The sequence below is a fragment of the Empidonax traillii genome, unplaced genomic scaffold (genome assembly GCF_003031625.1).
Source record: "Empidonax traillii isolate 1590-97213 ecotype Southwest subspecies unplaced genomic scaffold, ASM303162v1 scaffold1370:size120874, whole genome shotgun sequence".
Taxonomy (NCBI): Eukaryota; Metazoa; Chordata; class Aves; order Passeriformes; family Tyrannidae; genus Empidonax; species Empidonax traillii.
Window position 1 is genome coordinate 30,584 of NW_020956563.1, and position 15,372 is coordinate 45,955.

General features: G+C 49.9%; 1 protein-coding gene across 2 annotated transcripts; it reads left to right on the top strand.

Annotated features, from left to right (window-relative positions):
* The first annotated feature begins 3,470 nt into the window (after positions 1-3,470).
* Positions 3,471-15,369, top strand: WRAP73 (WD repeat containing, antisense to TP73). Of its 2 annotated transcripts, none has more exons than XM_027906886.1 (12): positions 3,471-3,606; positions 4,570-4,722; positions 5,255-5,371; positions 9,549-9,642; positions 10,286-10,389; positions 10,772-10,858; positions 11,394-11,528; positions 11,621-11,698; positions 13,006-13,111; positions 13,587-13,712; positions 14,407-14,598; positions 14,898-15,369. In XM_027906886.1, exons 1-12 carry the CDS (start codon positions 3,538-3,540, stop codon positions 15,005-15,007), a joined length of 1,371 nt encoding a protein of 456 aa, XP_027762687.1. In that variant the 5' UTR covers positions 3,471-3,537; the 3' UTR covers positions 15,008-15,369. The 2 variants fall into 2 exon arrangements, with proteins under 2 accessions (XP_027762687.1, XP_027762688.1); XM_027906887.1 differs by having other exon boundaries at positions 9,570-9,642.
* The last annotated feature ends 3 nt before the right edge of the window (positions 15,370-15,372 follow it).

The following is a 15,372-nucleotide window of genomic DNA, read 5'->3' on the forward strand; positions in this document are numbered from 1 at the left end:
CACGTGGCTGCTCTCGTTCTCAAAAGGAAAGAAATCTGACTATTTTAAGGGCGTTTTGGAAGTTCCCTTTCTCTTTCAAAGCACAACCTGCACATGCAAAGCCAGGCCAGCTTCTCACATCTGAGCTGTAAACTCCAGAGGACTAAGGGATGCTGCAGCAGTCGGTGTTGATAAGGCACATCCCTCTGCTGTGATCCCAGCTCATCCTGGGAAACCACCTCTGCAGCAAGGCTGACAGCCTGGCACAGGCTTTACCATCCCCATCTGGGATGGAAAAGAATCACAAAAGACTAATAAATAGGGTTCCCCAAAATTGGCATGGTGCTGATGTGATTCCATCTGAAATGATCACCTCCAGAGCCCCCAAACTGCTTATTAAAGTGAAGACCTCCTTGCCCTGGGAAGGGCAGCAAGGAATTCTCCATCCCTTCTGCCCTGACACTGCAGGGAGGCAGCAGGGGATGCTTGGAATGACTGGCACAGCTCGGGAGGGACCTGCACTGGATTTATTGCAGGTTTCTAGAGGAAGAAGGACCAAAATGTGCAAACCCAGGGGCTGGTGATGGGATCCAAGGCTGCAGGTGGGATTTGCCTTGTTCACCAGGAGAGCTGCTCTCATGCAGCCTCCTGCACCTCCCCAAGCCAGCTCCAGCGATTGCTGGATTGCTGCTTCCCTCTGTTGCTAGTCGGGGCATTGCAGGGAAACTGCACACGGGAAAAGAGGCCAGGATAAGGAGAGGAAGCTTGTGGACAGGTGATCACCACCTCCCCTCACCTGGGACTCCGCTCAGCCCACGGCAGGGCTGCACCCCTGGGATTCTGGACCTGGTTGGTTGCAGTGGGGCTGGTTCCTCCTGTGCATGCCCCCTCCCTGTGAGCTGCCACTGGAATAATTTCCAAAGATTAGTATGGAAAAGCTCAGTGTACTCAGTTTTCCATACTACTGTGGCTTTGGCTACATCCAAAATGCCAAGTCAGCCCCAGCTCAGCTGAAGCAGCTCTTTCACCCCCAAGCCCCAGAGACAGAAGGAAAAGGAAATCCACACACCAAAGTCCCAAGAGCCACCCCAAAATGGGAGAACAATTCCCTGAGGAAGCAGAGAGATGAACCTCTGTATATCCAACCACGGTTCATTCACGTTGGTGAGCGTTCTGACCGCAGGCATTAATATATTCTTAGAATGATTATAAACTCAACTTCCTACTTTCATCACTGTGAGGAAAGTGAAGAAGGGGTCTCACAGCACTGCCCAGCTGCTGAGTTTCTGCACTCCCTAGGAGGAGCATCTTTGATCTCCCCATCAACTTTAAGGCTCGGGGTTAGCACCCAGAAATGCCCAGTGCTGTTTTACTCGGTGATAACAAATTCACTGCTATCCTGCCACTCCAGCCCGAGATGAAACATGGTGGCATTTTGCAGCCACCTTAAAGGGAGATAAATGCCCAAACTCTGTATAACAGGGCTATGACTAATTCCTAGAGACTCTTGGCCCATCCTGAGAGAGAAGGATTTCTGAGAGCCATTGTTACCTCTCACACTCAGCTGCTTGATGGTTTGGGAACCAGTCCCGGACCTTCTCTCCTCTGCACAGCAAGACCCTTTGGGCTCATCCAGCCCACAGCAAACAACTCAGTGTTTGCAAAATGCTGCCAGTCCCAGGGTACCAGTGCTGCCCCGTGCTATCATTCGTTTGTCCCGGATTATTAAATTCACACCTGCAAAAGGAGGTTTGTAAAAGCAATGAAGAACGAGGGAGTGAGCTTTCCCGCAGCACACCTGAATCTCAGGAGCACTCCTTGAGGTCCAGCGGGTTATTAACAATTTACTCTCCAAGGAGGAGGCAGGCTGGACAGAAATCCTCTCTGGATGGAGTCACTGACAGGCAGCTCGTGATGGGGCAGGAGGCTGAGGCAGCCACTCTCTCTCCCTCCCTTGCAGCCTCATCCCTGTGCAGGGACCCGGCTGTGGCAGCCAGTCCCTGCATCCCACTGGGATCCAGCCCCTCCACTGCCTCTCCCACACAATGCTGGGCCAGTTTTTACTCCGGATCTAAGGCACTTGGGAGCAAACTTTAAAAGACACTTCAGTACTGGGTAAGAAGCCCACGAAGCCAAGTGGCCACGAATCATCTTCCAGGCACGTTATCGAGTGCTGGGGATAGGGTCGTGCCGAGAAACTCGCACACACTAATAGAAAGGGTTTCCTTTTGTAGGTTTTTTTTCCTCCTACCTGCGTTTCGAGTTCCCCCGGAGGTCTCCCGCGGACAGGAGTGGCCTGGGATAGAGGATCTATGTTATTTACTGCACTACGATCTAGTAGCGTCCCGGTCGCCTAGGCAATGACATTGGAGCTGCTGAAAGCTGTGTGAAAAGTGAGGCAAAGGCTTGCGCGCTCCTTCCTGGAACGGGAGGCAGTTGCAAGGGGGTGGGGAATGCTCAGCCGAGCGTGCCGGGGAATTAAGCTGGTCACCAGTGCCAGAGTGACTGCAGGGCAGGGAGGCTGTGGCAGCCATCGGGGAGCACCGAGGCGGCTGCCGGGCTTTAATCGGAGCGTTTGGGTTGGAAGGGACCTTAAAGCTCATTTTGTTCCCCGGGCAGGGACACCGCGGGTGGTGGCGGCGGCGGGGCGGCTGTCGCCACGGGCCGGAGAACCGGTGCGTTTATTTACCCACCCAAAATACACCGGAGTGCCCGAAACCGGTTTTTTGGAACCCAAACAACCCGCAATAAAAAACAAGACTCGACCGTTTCTCTGATCGCGAGGGTTTATTTTTAAATGATGGTGGCTGTGGTCCCCAGGCAGGGAGGGGGTCGCTCCCGGAGCGTGCTGTCACCAGAGATGCGGGGATGCGGAGCGGAGCCGTGTGTCCCCCCCGGGCAGGGATGTGCAGGATCTCCATCCCGCGGCGCCGGAGCGTGCTGGGGACACGCGTCCCTGTCACCGCCCCCGGCCCCCCTCGGGGCTGTTTCCCCAGGAAATCTGTCCCTCCGGAGGGGCTGTCTGGCTTCTGCCCCCTGGCTAGTGTGTCCATATGTCTGTACATACTTATTTATCTATTTATGTGTCTATTTGTCATTGATGGACTCCAGTCAATTCACACCCTTTTTTTCTGGGGCATCTCTATTGCAACTGCCAGTTTCTCTGTCCTGCCCGGGGAACCTAGCGTGACATCCCGGCTGTGCTCCTGTTGCTTTGTCGGTAATTAGCCGGGAGGGTTGATTAGCCGGAGGGGGCGATTAATTAGCCAGGGCAGTCCCGGGCGCGGGACGCTGCCCGCGGAAAGTCGCCATATGGGGGTCGGGGATGTATTCACTGAGGATGGGGAGCACACCCCTCAGCTCATTAAGCGCCTCATTAACATCTCATTTACATATTAATGCCCTGCTGAGGCGCGTTCCGGCCGCAGAGCGCCCCCTGCCGGCCCGGCTTGCGCACCGCCCTCCGCGCAGCGGCCCCGCCCCTTCCGGCGGCGCCGGGGAGCGCAGCGGGGCGGGCTCGGGGCGGCGGGTTCGAATCCCGGCGCCGCCGCCCCCGCCATGAACTTCTCGGAGCTGTTCAAGCTCTCGGGGCTCCTGGGCCGCTTCTCCCCCGACGGGCAGAGCCTGGTGAGTACCGGCCGCGGGCAGCGGGGCCGCTCGGCACGGCCCGGGGCGGTTGGCGGAGCCCCCGAGCGGCCGCGGCGCGGGGCCCCGGGGCGGACACGGAGCGGGGGAGAGCCCTGAGGGGCACGGGGGGGCTGGGGGGCAGCGAGGGGCTGTAACAGAGACCTGGCTGAGGCAAAAATAACGCCACTTAAATTAATTAGCGCTTTAATTAGCGCCTGAAGGGAGCCACAGGAAAGATGGAAGGGGAGTTTCTGCAAGGGCCTGGAGGGACGGGACGGGACGGGACAGGGGGGAATGGCTTCAAACTGCCGGAGGGCAGGGATAGGGGGGATACTGGGGGGAAATTCCTCCCTGGCACAGCTCCCCAGAGAAGCTGGGGCTGCCCCATCCCTGGGAGAGTCCAAGGCCAGGTTGGACGGCGCTTGGAGCAACCTGGGCTGGTGGAAGGTGTCCCTGCCCATGGCAGGGGGTGGAATGGGATGGGCTTTGAGGTCCCTTCCAACCCAAACCGTCCTGGGATTCTAGAAATAAAGTAATAGTTATGAGATAAAGAGTAATTTTTTTGTAAGAGTGGAATTCCTTAGCCGGCAGCGACGGAATGAATGAGGATTCTATCTATTACTGTAACCCCCTTCCCTCCTGGTTTAGCTGTTCTTGTTGTAGTTTGCTTTGTGGAGCTCCGTGCACAGAACAGAATTACAGAATCACAGAATGGTTTGGGCTGGAAGGGACCTTCAAGATCATCCAGTGCCAGGGATGGGGCAGCCACAGCTTCTCTGGGCAGCCTGTGCCAGGGCCTCCCCGCCCTCACAGGGAGGAATTCTTTCTTGAAAACGTGTCTGTGACCCTCTCTGAACTACACCCCGGACTGCAGTGAGCCGGGCAGGGGCAGCCTGGCAGGGACAGCCCCGCTGCTCCAGCCCAGGATCCTGCCCTGCTCAGCCCTGTTCCTGTCCTGCCCAGGCCTCGTGTGTGCAGCACCGCTTGGTGGTTCGGGATGCGAGTTCCCTCCAGGTCCGGCAGCTCTACACCTGCCTGGATCAGATCCAGTACATCGAGTGGTCATCGGACTCCCTGTTCATCCTGTGTGCCATGTACAAGCGAGGGATTGTCCAGGTGAGGACAAAAGCAGGAGAGAATCTGTTTTCTGTTGGGAATTTGGGTGTGCTGGGAGTGACACCTTAATAGCCAGCACTAGAATGAAGGTCTGCTGAAGTTCCTGTTGTTGATAATGTAGTTTGAGGATAACCCAGCATGCCATCATTTTTAAAGCCATAACAAACATCTTACTTTGAAAAAGAATATTCAGTATAAAAATATTTAATAAACCTGGAGATTATGGTACCAGGTTCTTACTGCAGTAGAAAATAGATACCATGCAGACTTGTTGAATAGACTAAAACTGTTTTTAAAATGTTGAATGTTCAGAATATTTACCACAAAAAAAAATCAACCCCACCTCCTTTGCCATTTCCATTATCACCCAGAGGGATGGACTCACTTTTGCAGTGGGATCCAGCGCCAGTCCTTCATGGCCTCGGGCGGTGGGGGCTCCTGGGCTGCCTGGCTCGGGGTGCAGCAGCGTGTTCTCAGCTGCAGGTGTCGATGAGCTGTTGTTCCTGCACTGTCTGGTTGCCCCCTGCCCCAGGTCTGGTCCCTGGAGCAGCCCGACTGGCACTGTAAGATCGACGAGGGCTCCGCGGGATTGGTGGCTTCGTGCTGGAGTCCGGACGGTCGTCACATCCTCAACACCACCGAGTTCCATGTGAGTGTCAAGTCAGGATTGCTCTCCACGGTGTCAGATGTTGCTGTCTGCCCCTTGCCTCCCAAAATAACCCAAGGCTCTTAAAGCTGCAGTGGTGGTGGAGAGCGCGGGTGCAGCTCCGTATTCCTGTGTAACCCAGATTAATTCCACGTTGGATGTTTGTTGTTCCATTAGCATTTTATCCTCTTGCTTCTGCTGATAAGATAGGAAATGGACTCTTAAACGGGAAGGTAAAATTTTGCGTTTGAGAAGATACTCTGATGATTTTGATTTTGATATTTTGATGGCATTCATCAAATCTAGAAACTTAGAACTTTAGAAATCCAATATGTTACTTGCAGGATTTCTAGCAAAAAAAAACCCCACCCAAACCATGTACATTTCAGAGCAATGTGAAACTAAAAAATACGGGTTTAGGTTTATTGACCTGTGAGAGGAGATTTAGATCCAGGTCTTGGAAATACTTTCCCAGTTGTTCGATTCGATACACAGGAGTCTGACTACTGATGGAACCAGTTGGAAAATTAAAATTAAAACACCTTTAAGTGCTTATTAAGAGCCACATTGGGGAACGTACAGTATGGTAGAATCCAAGTTGGAAGGCCTGTGGATTCTGACTGGTCCACCTTTGGATTAGAGCCGATGATTCCTGTTGTTCAGTACAATAATGAAGGGTCAGAAAGCAGCCAAGAACTACATGTGAGAACTACACTTCTCCTTGTGTTTACTCTTTTCAAACCTTTGGCTGGGTTTTAGGTGACAGGCTCCTGTACCGTGGCCCTGGCTAGCACTGAATTCACATGCTGCATTGCAGGATTTCTTCCTTTTTTCTGGGGCAAACCCCAGTGTCAGGGAGGTGTAGACGGGGACTCTGTGTGTGTGTGCAGACCCACCCCTTTAGACTGTGGAGTATGAGGAGTGATGAGCTTAGGCCTTGGTTTTCCTGGGTGTGAATTACTCTGATGGCAATTAAAATTAAACAGTGAGCCCAGAACTGCACCCTGGAGGCAGTGGAGCCGTCCCTGCTGGCCAGGCAGCAGTGGAGGAGGCAGGACCCCACTGCAGGCGGGCGCTGTGCGCTCCCAGGGAGTATCTCGTGGCACGTGTGTGTGGGGGTGGCCCGGCGAGGATTTATTGCCTCCCGACAGAACTTGGTTTGACCTTAGAGGATTTCATTAAGCCTTTGCCAAGTTGGCATCTGTGTTGGGATAAGTTTCCTCTCCAGCTGTAAACAGGTTGCTAAATTAGCTGTTGTCAGACAGCTGCCTGGGCCCGGCCGCGCTCTGAGCTGTGTTTACTCCCTCTTCTAAATCCACAGTCTGGGGGGACAGACGTGGGCAGTGCTGGGGGCAAACTGTGAGGATATTTAATATCAGCGTGTTATCAAATCCAGTGATTGCCTGGGGGATTTGGGGGTTCCCCATCAGCCAGCTCAGCTCGGCTTTGGCCTCCTGACACTTTCAAACAGCACCAGCTAATCACTCGTGCCTGTAATGCTTCAGGTCAGTGTGTGAGCTCCACTGAAAGCTCTGAATGTACTTTCTTATTCCCTGTTTTTTTTTTTTTTTAAAGGATGTGTTCGTACTAATTAATTTCTACAAATCTGTGCCTCAGAAAAATCATTACAGAACCCCTGAATAGTTGGGGTTAGAAGGGCCCTCTAGAGATCATCCAGTCCAACCCCCAGCCAAGCAGGGTCACCTGGAGCAGGTGACACAGGAATGTGTTTAAGGCCAAGTTGGACAGGACTTGGAGCAGCCTGGTCAAGTGGAAGATGTCGATGGAACTGGATGATCTTGAAGGTCCCTTCCAACCCAAACCATTCCAGGATTCTGTGCTTCCTCATGACCCTTGTGTTGTGGGATAAACGCTGTGAAGATGTTCTGGAGTCCTTCTCTGAAGAGCTGTGCTTGTAAACTACATACATTGTACTTTCTCTCCTTCCACGTTAGGTCCTTAAGCATTAAGGAGCTTCTCTGGAACTCCAGCAGCAGGGAAAAGTGTGTGTTTTTGTGTGTATCCGAGCTAATCCTTAGTAACTGTGAGTGACTGCGTTGGCTGAAAAATGCTTTCTGGCGAGGAATGTGCTCCGAATAATCTTCTGAAATCCGGTGCTGACAGACACTGCTATGTAAGGGGCCGAGTGACCCAGTCAAGTCTGGGACAAGAGTTGACAGTCATTTGAGCTGTAGGTTGTTTAAAAGTGTGTTTTTGTCTGCTGAAAATCACCAGTCCTACACCTGCCTGGAGCTGTCAACATTGGGCCGTAGTCCTGGGCCCGGCGTTGGACACTGTTTATCACGTTACCATCCAGATACTTTTTATTTCTCAGCTGTTTTTAGGCTATTTTAAAAATGCTTCTGCTTTTGGTTTGTTTTTCCACTGCAAAACAACAGCTGAAAACTTCTCAGACACCATTAATGTGAGGATTTGAGTTTGGCAACTCTACTCAGTCGAGTCATGGATGCTGGAGGTTTGGAGTCCCCACCCCTGGCGGTGTCCAAGGAAGGACTGGATGTGGCACTCAGTGCTCTGGGCTGGGGATGGGGCACAGGGTGGACTTGGAGGCCTTTTCCAACCCAAGGGATTCTGTGGCTCCGTGATGGAGCAGAGGTGGATGCAGAGAGACTTCAAAACAAAGGTGTGATTGCCTTTTCCCCGTGTCTCACCTCCAGACACTTCCCACCTCCCGTGCACTTGAGCTCCACATGAGCAGCGAGGTTTTGCCTGCTGAGGCTCAGAGCAGCCAGTTGGTCCAGGGTGCCCAGGGGAGCTGATCGTGAGGCCAAGTAGCAACACAAGTGTAAACTGGGATGCCTTTGTCAGGAAAAATGACGATCCAGCCCTCAGCATTCGAAGCCTGCAGCTGCTAAGCTTGCTTTAAGTGGCTGGGGAATGTGTGCTGTGTGTTTTGCTCAGGGGAGGCAGAGCAGCCAGTGCATTTAGGGCTGCAATTAATAGTCCCCAGCAGCATTTCAGTGCTGCAGCTGCTGCAGGGGAATGTACAGAGGCATCGTGTTGGTATTTTTAAAGTAAATCTTGCAGAGGAGCAGTCTGACAGCGCTGGGCTCGTGCGGCCGGAAGTGAGGGGTGCAGGGGTAAAACTGATTGATGTCATTCATCCCGTGGATTCCTCCAGGACCTGCTAAACTTGTAGGGGGGATTCTTCCCCTCTGCCCCCTCAGGTGAGATCCCTTTGCAGAGCTGCCTCCAGCTCTGGGGAACAGCACAGGAAGGACATGGAGCTGCTGGAGCGAGTCCAGCGAAGGCACCAAGATGATCAGAGGGATGGAGCAGCTCTGCTGGGAGGAAAAGCTGAGAGAATTGGGATTGTTCAGCCTGGAGAAGAGAAGGCTCCAGAGTGACCTCATTGTGGCCTTCCAGTACCTGAAGGGAGCTACAAGAAAGATGGAGAGAGACTTTGGACAAGGGCCTGGAGAGACAGGACTAGGGGGAATGGCTTCAAACTGACAGAGAGTAGGTTTGGGTTGGATATTAGGAAAAAAATGTTTACTGGAAACAGCTCTACCTGCAGCTCCTCCGGAATCTTACCTCGCTGCAGTAGAACATAGGAAAACACAAGGGAAAAACTGTCCCTGGAAACACTGATCATTCCAAATGCAAAGGTTCACATGCCATCCTCTGTGTCCCTGTGCCTGCGCTGCCGTTGCTAAGGCACAGGGAGTATTTGTTTTTAATTGGATAAAGTGCAGATGGCAGGGCCGAGCCTCGGGTGCAGCTGTGACCTTGGGGAGCTGTGGGGAGGCTGGGTCTGCAGCTGCCTGCCCTCTGCAGCTCCAGAAATCCCCCAACGCCAGCGTCACGCCTTGCCTTGCAGGGCACGTTTGGGAGGGGGTTCTGATTTTTCAGCGGTTCTGTAACATTTCCTCTTTATGTGTTGCTGAGGAGGGAAGTGCAAAATGCAAATCTCCATATTGGTGGTGTGAACTCTCTACACCCCTCTAGAGTATTCAGTGTGGTGCAATGTAAATTTGGGGTAAACACCCTGCTAACTGCAGGGAGCTGGGAGAGAATTCCTCACACGCATTGGGCCATGCAGGATAGCCACAGAGTGCAATTAACCACAGAAGGTTCATTGATCTACTTTGTGTTGCTGAATTAGGTTGATGTTTTTCTATGTGTTTAATTCTTTTTTTATCTACAAAAATAACCCAAATGCTCCCTGTCTCTCTGCCAGCTGCGGATAACGGTGTGGTCCTTGTGCACCAAGTCTGTGTCCTACATCAAGTACCCCAAAGCGTGTCAGCAGGGTGAGTGTCACACTTCTACCCAGGAATGGCCTTCTAATGTGGCAGAAAGGAAAAATTATTTTCGTGTGAAGACATTAAATTGAGCTGGATGTGCTGTGTTGAAAAACATTAATCCAAAGTGGCCTTTGTCGTCTTTTGCACATGGAAGGGTTGGAAAGGGAAGCTCGTGCCAGGGCTGTCAGGCCACATGGCTGTGGTGAGCAGTTTCCTGCCTGAGGGTTATATCCCACAGATGACAAGGCAATTATGTATTCCAAATAAAATCAGAGTGGATGGGGAGCGATGCCTGGGAGTTGGTGGAGAACCGATGGTTGCATAACTGATCCGTTTAGCCAGGCTAAATGAAGTGGTTATTTGAAATCTGTGGGGTTTGTGTAACAACTGTCAGTGATCAGATGTGTTTTGAAGCTCTGCATCCTGAGAAATTGTACATTCCAAGCTCGGAAATTGCTGACACAAGCAAATCATAACACTGTGCTTTGCCTTGATTAATGTGACCTTCTGCGAAGAGATTCTTTCTCCTCTTTTATTTCTGCTTTGAATTGGGAGTAACTGTTCCTCACTGAAGACTCATCATCAGCTGTCCTGCCTTGCTGTCCCTCTCGTGTTTAACACAGTTTTAATGAACTCTGTCCCCTGGCAGGGGTGGTTTTCACCAAGGACGGGCGGTACATGGCCGTGGCAGAGCGGCGCGACTGCAAGGACTTCATCAGCATCTTCGTGTGCAGCAACTGGCAGCTCCTCAGGGTAAGATCTGCCCTCTCCTCCCACTGCTGCATGTGTTGTAACGTTACTGCGTTAGGAATAGTGAGAGTAGTGAGTGCTTTACTCAGAACATGTGATATAAACTGCCCACCCATGGGATCAGGCCAGGATGGGTGACGCTGGTGTGGGGAACTGGGTGGATCTGAGCAATTAAACCTAGCAGGAACTTATCTGTGTGTAGTGTCAACCTCTGGCTCAGGAATTCCGAGGCTCACTAGAATAGGAAATATTTCTGTTTCTACTCTGGCATGCAAAAGGCTGTTTTGCATTTGTGGTAGCCCTTGACAGTGTAAAACTGAACGTTCTGTCAGGATTTGTTGACATAATATTTCAAATGGGTTTGTGGTTTCTCTTTTGGGAGCAGCATTTTGACACTGAAACACAGGATCTGTTTGGGATTGAGTGGGCTCCTAATGGCTGTGTGCTGGCAGCGTGGGACTCGTGCCTGGAGGTAGGAGAAAAGCAGATCACTTTCTTGAGAGTTCAAGCTGGTCTTTAGGCATCGTGTGTAAAGCAGTAACTAAAATAACTGGTGTTTTAAAATGTTTCTTTTAAACGTAAAATGGTTTGAGTTCAGCTTTTGTTTAATATTATACGTGTGTTTGGGATGGATGTCCTTGCAAGTGGATGTCGCTGTTCTGTAAATCTTCAGTGACAGCAAATTCTTTCTAATTTATCTTGCGAAAAAAAAAATTTATTTGTAAACATTGCAGAAGGTGCTAATGAAATAATAATGGAAGAATTCTCTGTAAGAGCCTTCTACAGCTTTACTGATCTTGCACTGCACAGTTATTTTACAGTTATAAAACTACTCATCCAAACAGTGAGCAGTGTAGCCTGGAACCTCTTAACTCGTAGATAAGAGACCGTGGCCTCGGTGTTTAACTTGCTGCATTTTAAACAGGGAGGGTTTGGGAGGAATGCTTTGCCTGCCTTGGTCTCTAACACTCCTGCTGGTGTTGAGAATGCCTGTGTCTGTGTTTCAGTACAAGCTTTTGCTGTACTCCCTCGATGGCAGGCTGCTCTCCTCGTACCGTGCCTACGAGTGGCCACTGGGCATCAAGTCTGTTGCCTGGAGCCCCAGCAGCCAGTTCCTGGCAATTGGCAGCTTTGATGAGAAGGTGAGAAATAGGTTTGTTTTCCCTCTCTTTTATCTAAACCACGTGTAGGGCCTTGTCCTGACAGTCTGCTCTTGCAATGCTTCCTGAACCAGGTGCGTATCCTGAACCACGTGACGTGGAAGAAGATCACAGAGTTTGAGCACCCAGCAACCATTGCCAGCAAAAAGACTGTGAGTATGGATCCAAAAATCCATGGAGGTTGTTAGCAGAGCTTTGGTGCTGCTGTTTGTATCTGGAAGATGCTGATAAATCCATTTCATTTTGGAGACCTTGATTTTTTTCCCCTCCTAATGCCTAATTAGGGCTTAGGAATCTGCACGACAACTTGGGAATGTAAGAAAAATGGGGAAGTCCTTTCAAATTTGATGGTATGTGTGTCTGTGATCATCTCCTTAGCACTAAGAGGTTCTCAGATGCTCCCATCATATACCAGTGTATTTGGTGTAGGTGGTGGCTGCATTACAGATTTGGGTGTGCAGCCCATGGGAAGGAGAAGGGATTTGTCTCAGCTTTATGCAGTTCCTGACTTTAAACACCACTGGAACTGGATTGTGATCAGTCACATCCTGTGTGGACAGGCTCATCCAGCTCACCTAAAGAGCATTTCCTGGAACATCTCTCAGCATTGATTTTATCCTTTATACCTGTATCTGCAAGGCCCGACAGATTCTGGGTCGTTGGCAGCAGGCACAGAGCTTTAGTCTTATTCCAAAAATCCCAGGCTGATCTCATCCACAGAGGTAACAAGAACAGTGTGTAGAGTTGTTTGCCACTGCAGGAGGACTGCACAGGTCTCCCTGAAGAGTTTGTGTGTGGACTGTAACCCTGCAGTAGTCACACAACTCTGTTGATGTCCCTTAACCAGAAGCAAGGCATGAACCACCTCAGTAAAGCTTCTCACGGCTGAGAAATGCCTTTACTTCCAGTTAGGTGTAAAATATGTCATGGAAAGCAGATGGAAATAGCTCTGTTAATCTCCACTACACAGACAGGAATTGCAGTTGGTTCTTTTTAGCCTGGTGCTTGTGTTTGGGAATATGTTGTAGGCATGCTGAAATATTTTTGCTATTTCCTTCTGCAGTGCTGCACTTGGGGTTTGCATTTATTTATGATAGAATCAGATTAAAGGTTCTTGGTTGCAAAAATGAAATCCATGTTCCCACTGTAATGAGGATGATTTATTTTCCTGTCAGGAATAATGCATGAGGTGCACTGTGGCAGATTCATTCCTTGTAGGCTTCAAGGTTCGTGTATCTGTCACAGGAGTGTTTTTACTGACTGTGGTTCCAAACAGCCCAGGATTCCCTGGGAATGCTGAATTCCATGTCTATCTACCAAAGCCCTTTCCTCTGATGAACCAGGGGATGCTGAGACGTAATAAATGTGCAGAGAGTCAGTGGGGTGTGGGTATTTGGTAACAGCCCATGATCAAACTCTCTGAGGCCCTTCTGTGGAACTCTCACTTGTTTCTTTGTAGATTGTGTACAAAGAAGTGGAGAAATCCCCATCTGTTGAAACAGAGAAACTTTTTTTCCCTCCAACAAGAGCATTGGCTAGTTCCCTCTTCAGCACACAGAGTAAATGTAAGCCAAAGTTTACTTAAGCAAGACACTTGAGTTTGCCATGGGAAGTCTTTCTATAAATAAACGATATAGGTGAACTTTGCCCCTTGGATGGTGGAACAGATCCTCTGGGTGTTCTCAAGAGCGGTAAAAAACAATCTCATTGTTTGTGGCACTGTTAATCACCTTTGTTTTGCATCAATGTTTGAAATGTTAGTTACAAGGTAGTGGAAACTTTGATCCCTCCTTATTTTCCTAACTTAATCTCAGACCTGCGTGGATTTCCAGCCTTGCCTTTTTTGTAGGAGGGCAGGAAATAATAAGCTAGTTACATGAAGGTGCAGTATCTTAAAACAATTGAAGTTTTGATTGGAACATCTTGGAGAAGAGTGAAATGTGCTTGCTTGCTTCAAAGATGATGAGTTTTAACAGCTGGGATTTAAATGCATTGTCCATTCAGGCTCACTTAGTGAAGGGCTTTTATTTCCCATTCCAGATGAGATTTCCCAGGTGCCAGTTTCCTTACAGTACATCAAACCAGTTGCTGACAGGGCAAATCCCAAAATGGGAGTTGGGATGTTGGCGTTCAGCGCAGATAATTGTTTCCTGGCAACCAAAAATGGTAAGTTCCGACTGCCCTGCCTTAAAGGGAAAACCTTCTCATGGAACGGGGGTGTTTCCTTATTGCACTTGTTACTCTGTAAAATCAGCTCTGCTGAGACATGTAACTACAGAGGAAACCCAGCCTCTGCCTTCCAGTGTATGTCATGTGCTGTGAGCTGCCAGAACGGCTGATCAGAGCATGAACTCAGCCTTGGCTCTGTATTTGATGAAAGTAGTAGGTTTTTATATTTCTTCAAGTGTGTGTGAGGTCACTGCACTGAAAATGGAACATGCAAATCTTACCCTCCATTTACAGCCTGGGTCTTGTGAAAGGCAGAACTCTGCACAGCCTGTAGCAGGAGGGATTCTGACTGCCTCAAACAGTGAAGGTCATGGAATTAATGTTCCATCTTTCCCTTCAGTGGTCCTGAGGAGCTGTTCATGCCTGGATGCCAAAGCTGTGGGTCAGGTGCAAAACCCACCAAACAGACTAATGTGATAAAAGCCAGGGAAGAACTGGGAGATGCACTAAGTCACTTCTTTTACCGTTTTTGCAATATTCCCAAGGCAATACTGAAGGCTTAGCTGGGTAAAACCCCTGTCGTGGTACCCCTGGGAGGCTGTGTTAAATTGTGTCACTTAATGCCCATTTAAAAAAAACAAACAATTTATCCTTCGGGTCTTACACGATCTCCTTTTACACTTCCTTGCAGATAGCATTCCTAACGCTGTGTGGATCTGGGACATCCGGAAGCTGAAGCTGCTGGTGGTCCTGGAGCAGCTGTGCCCGATCCAGTGTTTGCAGTGGGACCCGCGGCAGCCACGCCTGGCGCTGTGCACCGGCACCAGCAGAGTGTACCTGTGGTCCCCCGCCGGCTGCGTGGCCGTGCAGGTGCCTGGGGAAGGTGAGGCCCTGCAGGAGCTGCCACCAGCTGGTCAGGGACAGAACATCTTTCCACTCGTTAATCAGCCCGAGGATTATCATGGAAACGGCTCGGGTGTGTTCTTGGAGCTTCTTAAAAAACATGGAGCTTTAATCCTCAAAAAAAGGAGGAGCTCATGATGAGACAGTGAATGGCAAATGTATCAAGGACAGGGCACGGGGCTGGCAGGGATTCGTGTGACTGATTCCAGCTGCCTTTTCCTCCAGCAAGAGGGATGGGCTGCCAGCTCCGTGCTGACACACTCTGATCTCTTCCTGCAGGCGACTTCCAGATTGTGTCTCTCTCCTGGCATTCCAGCGGGGACTCCATGGTGCTCCTGAGCAAGGACAACTTCTGTGTGTGTTACTTAGAAAGAGAAGAGGTAAAATAAAAAAAATTAAAATGCACTAAAAATGCTCCTAAGTCTGAGGAAGGAGGAGGAGAAGGGTAAAATGGGCAACACTGTTTTTTACCCATCTGAAGTGTTTGTATTTATAAATTATTTATTTGAAGGAGCTCCAAGCTCAGTGTGTGAAGTACTGTGATTGCAGTTGAGTGATGTAGCAACTGAAATGTAGGGAGTGAGTCTGGATTGCAAGAAAAACCTGAGTATTGATGGAGTTGAACATTCTCTGTGTCAACTCTGAATCTTTATTTTCCACGCCTGTAGCTCTGTGTATATAATGTATAGCTATTATTTAAATTTTCTAATTTCCAATAAATATTTTGATAGTTACAAACTATAAACCTGCACCT

Coding starts and splice junctions, on each gene's coding strand:
- WRAP73 (XM_027906886.1), top strand. CDS start 3,538: ATGAACTTCTCGGAGCTGTTCAAGCTCTCGGGGCTCCTGGGCCGCTTC. Junction 11,699..13,005: donor CCATTGCCAGCAAAAAGACT/GTGAGTATGGAT, acceptor GTTTCTTTGTAG/ATTGTGTACAAAGAAGTGGA. Junction 14,599..14,897: donor CGTGCAGGTGCCTGGGGAAG/GTGAGGCCCTGC, acceptor CTCTTCCTGCAG/GCGACTTCCAGATTGTGTCT.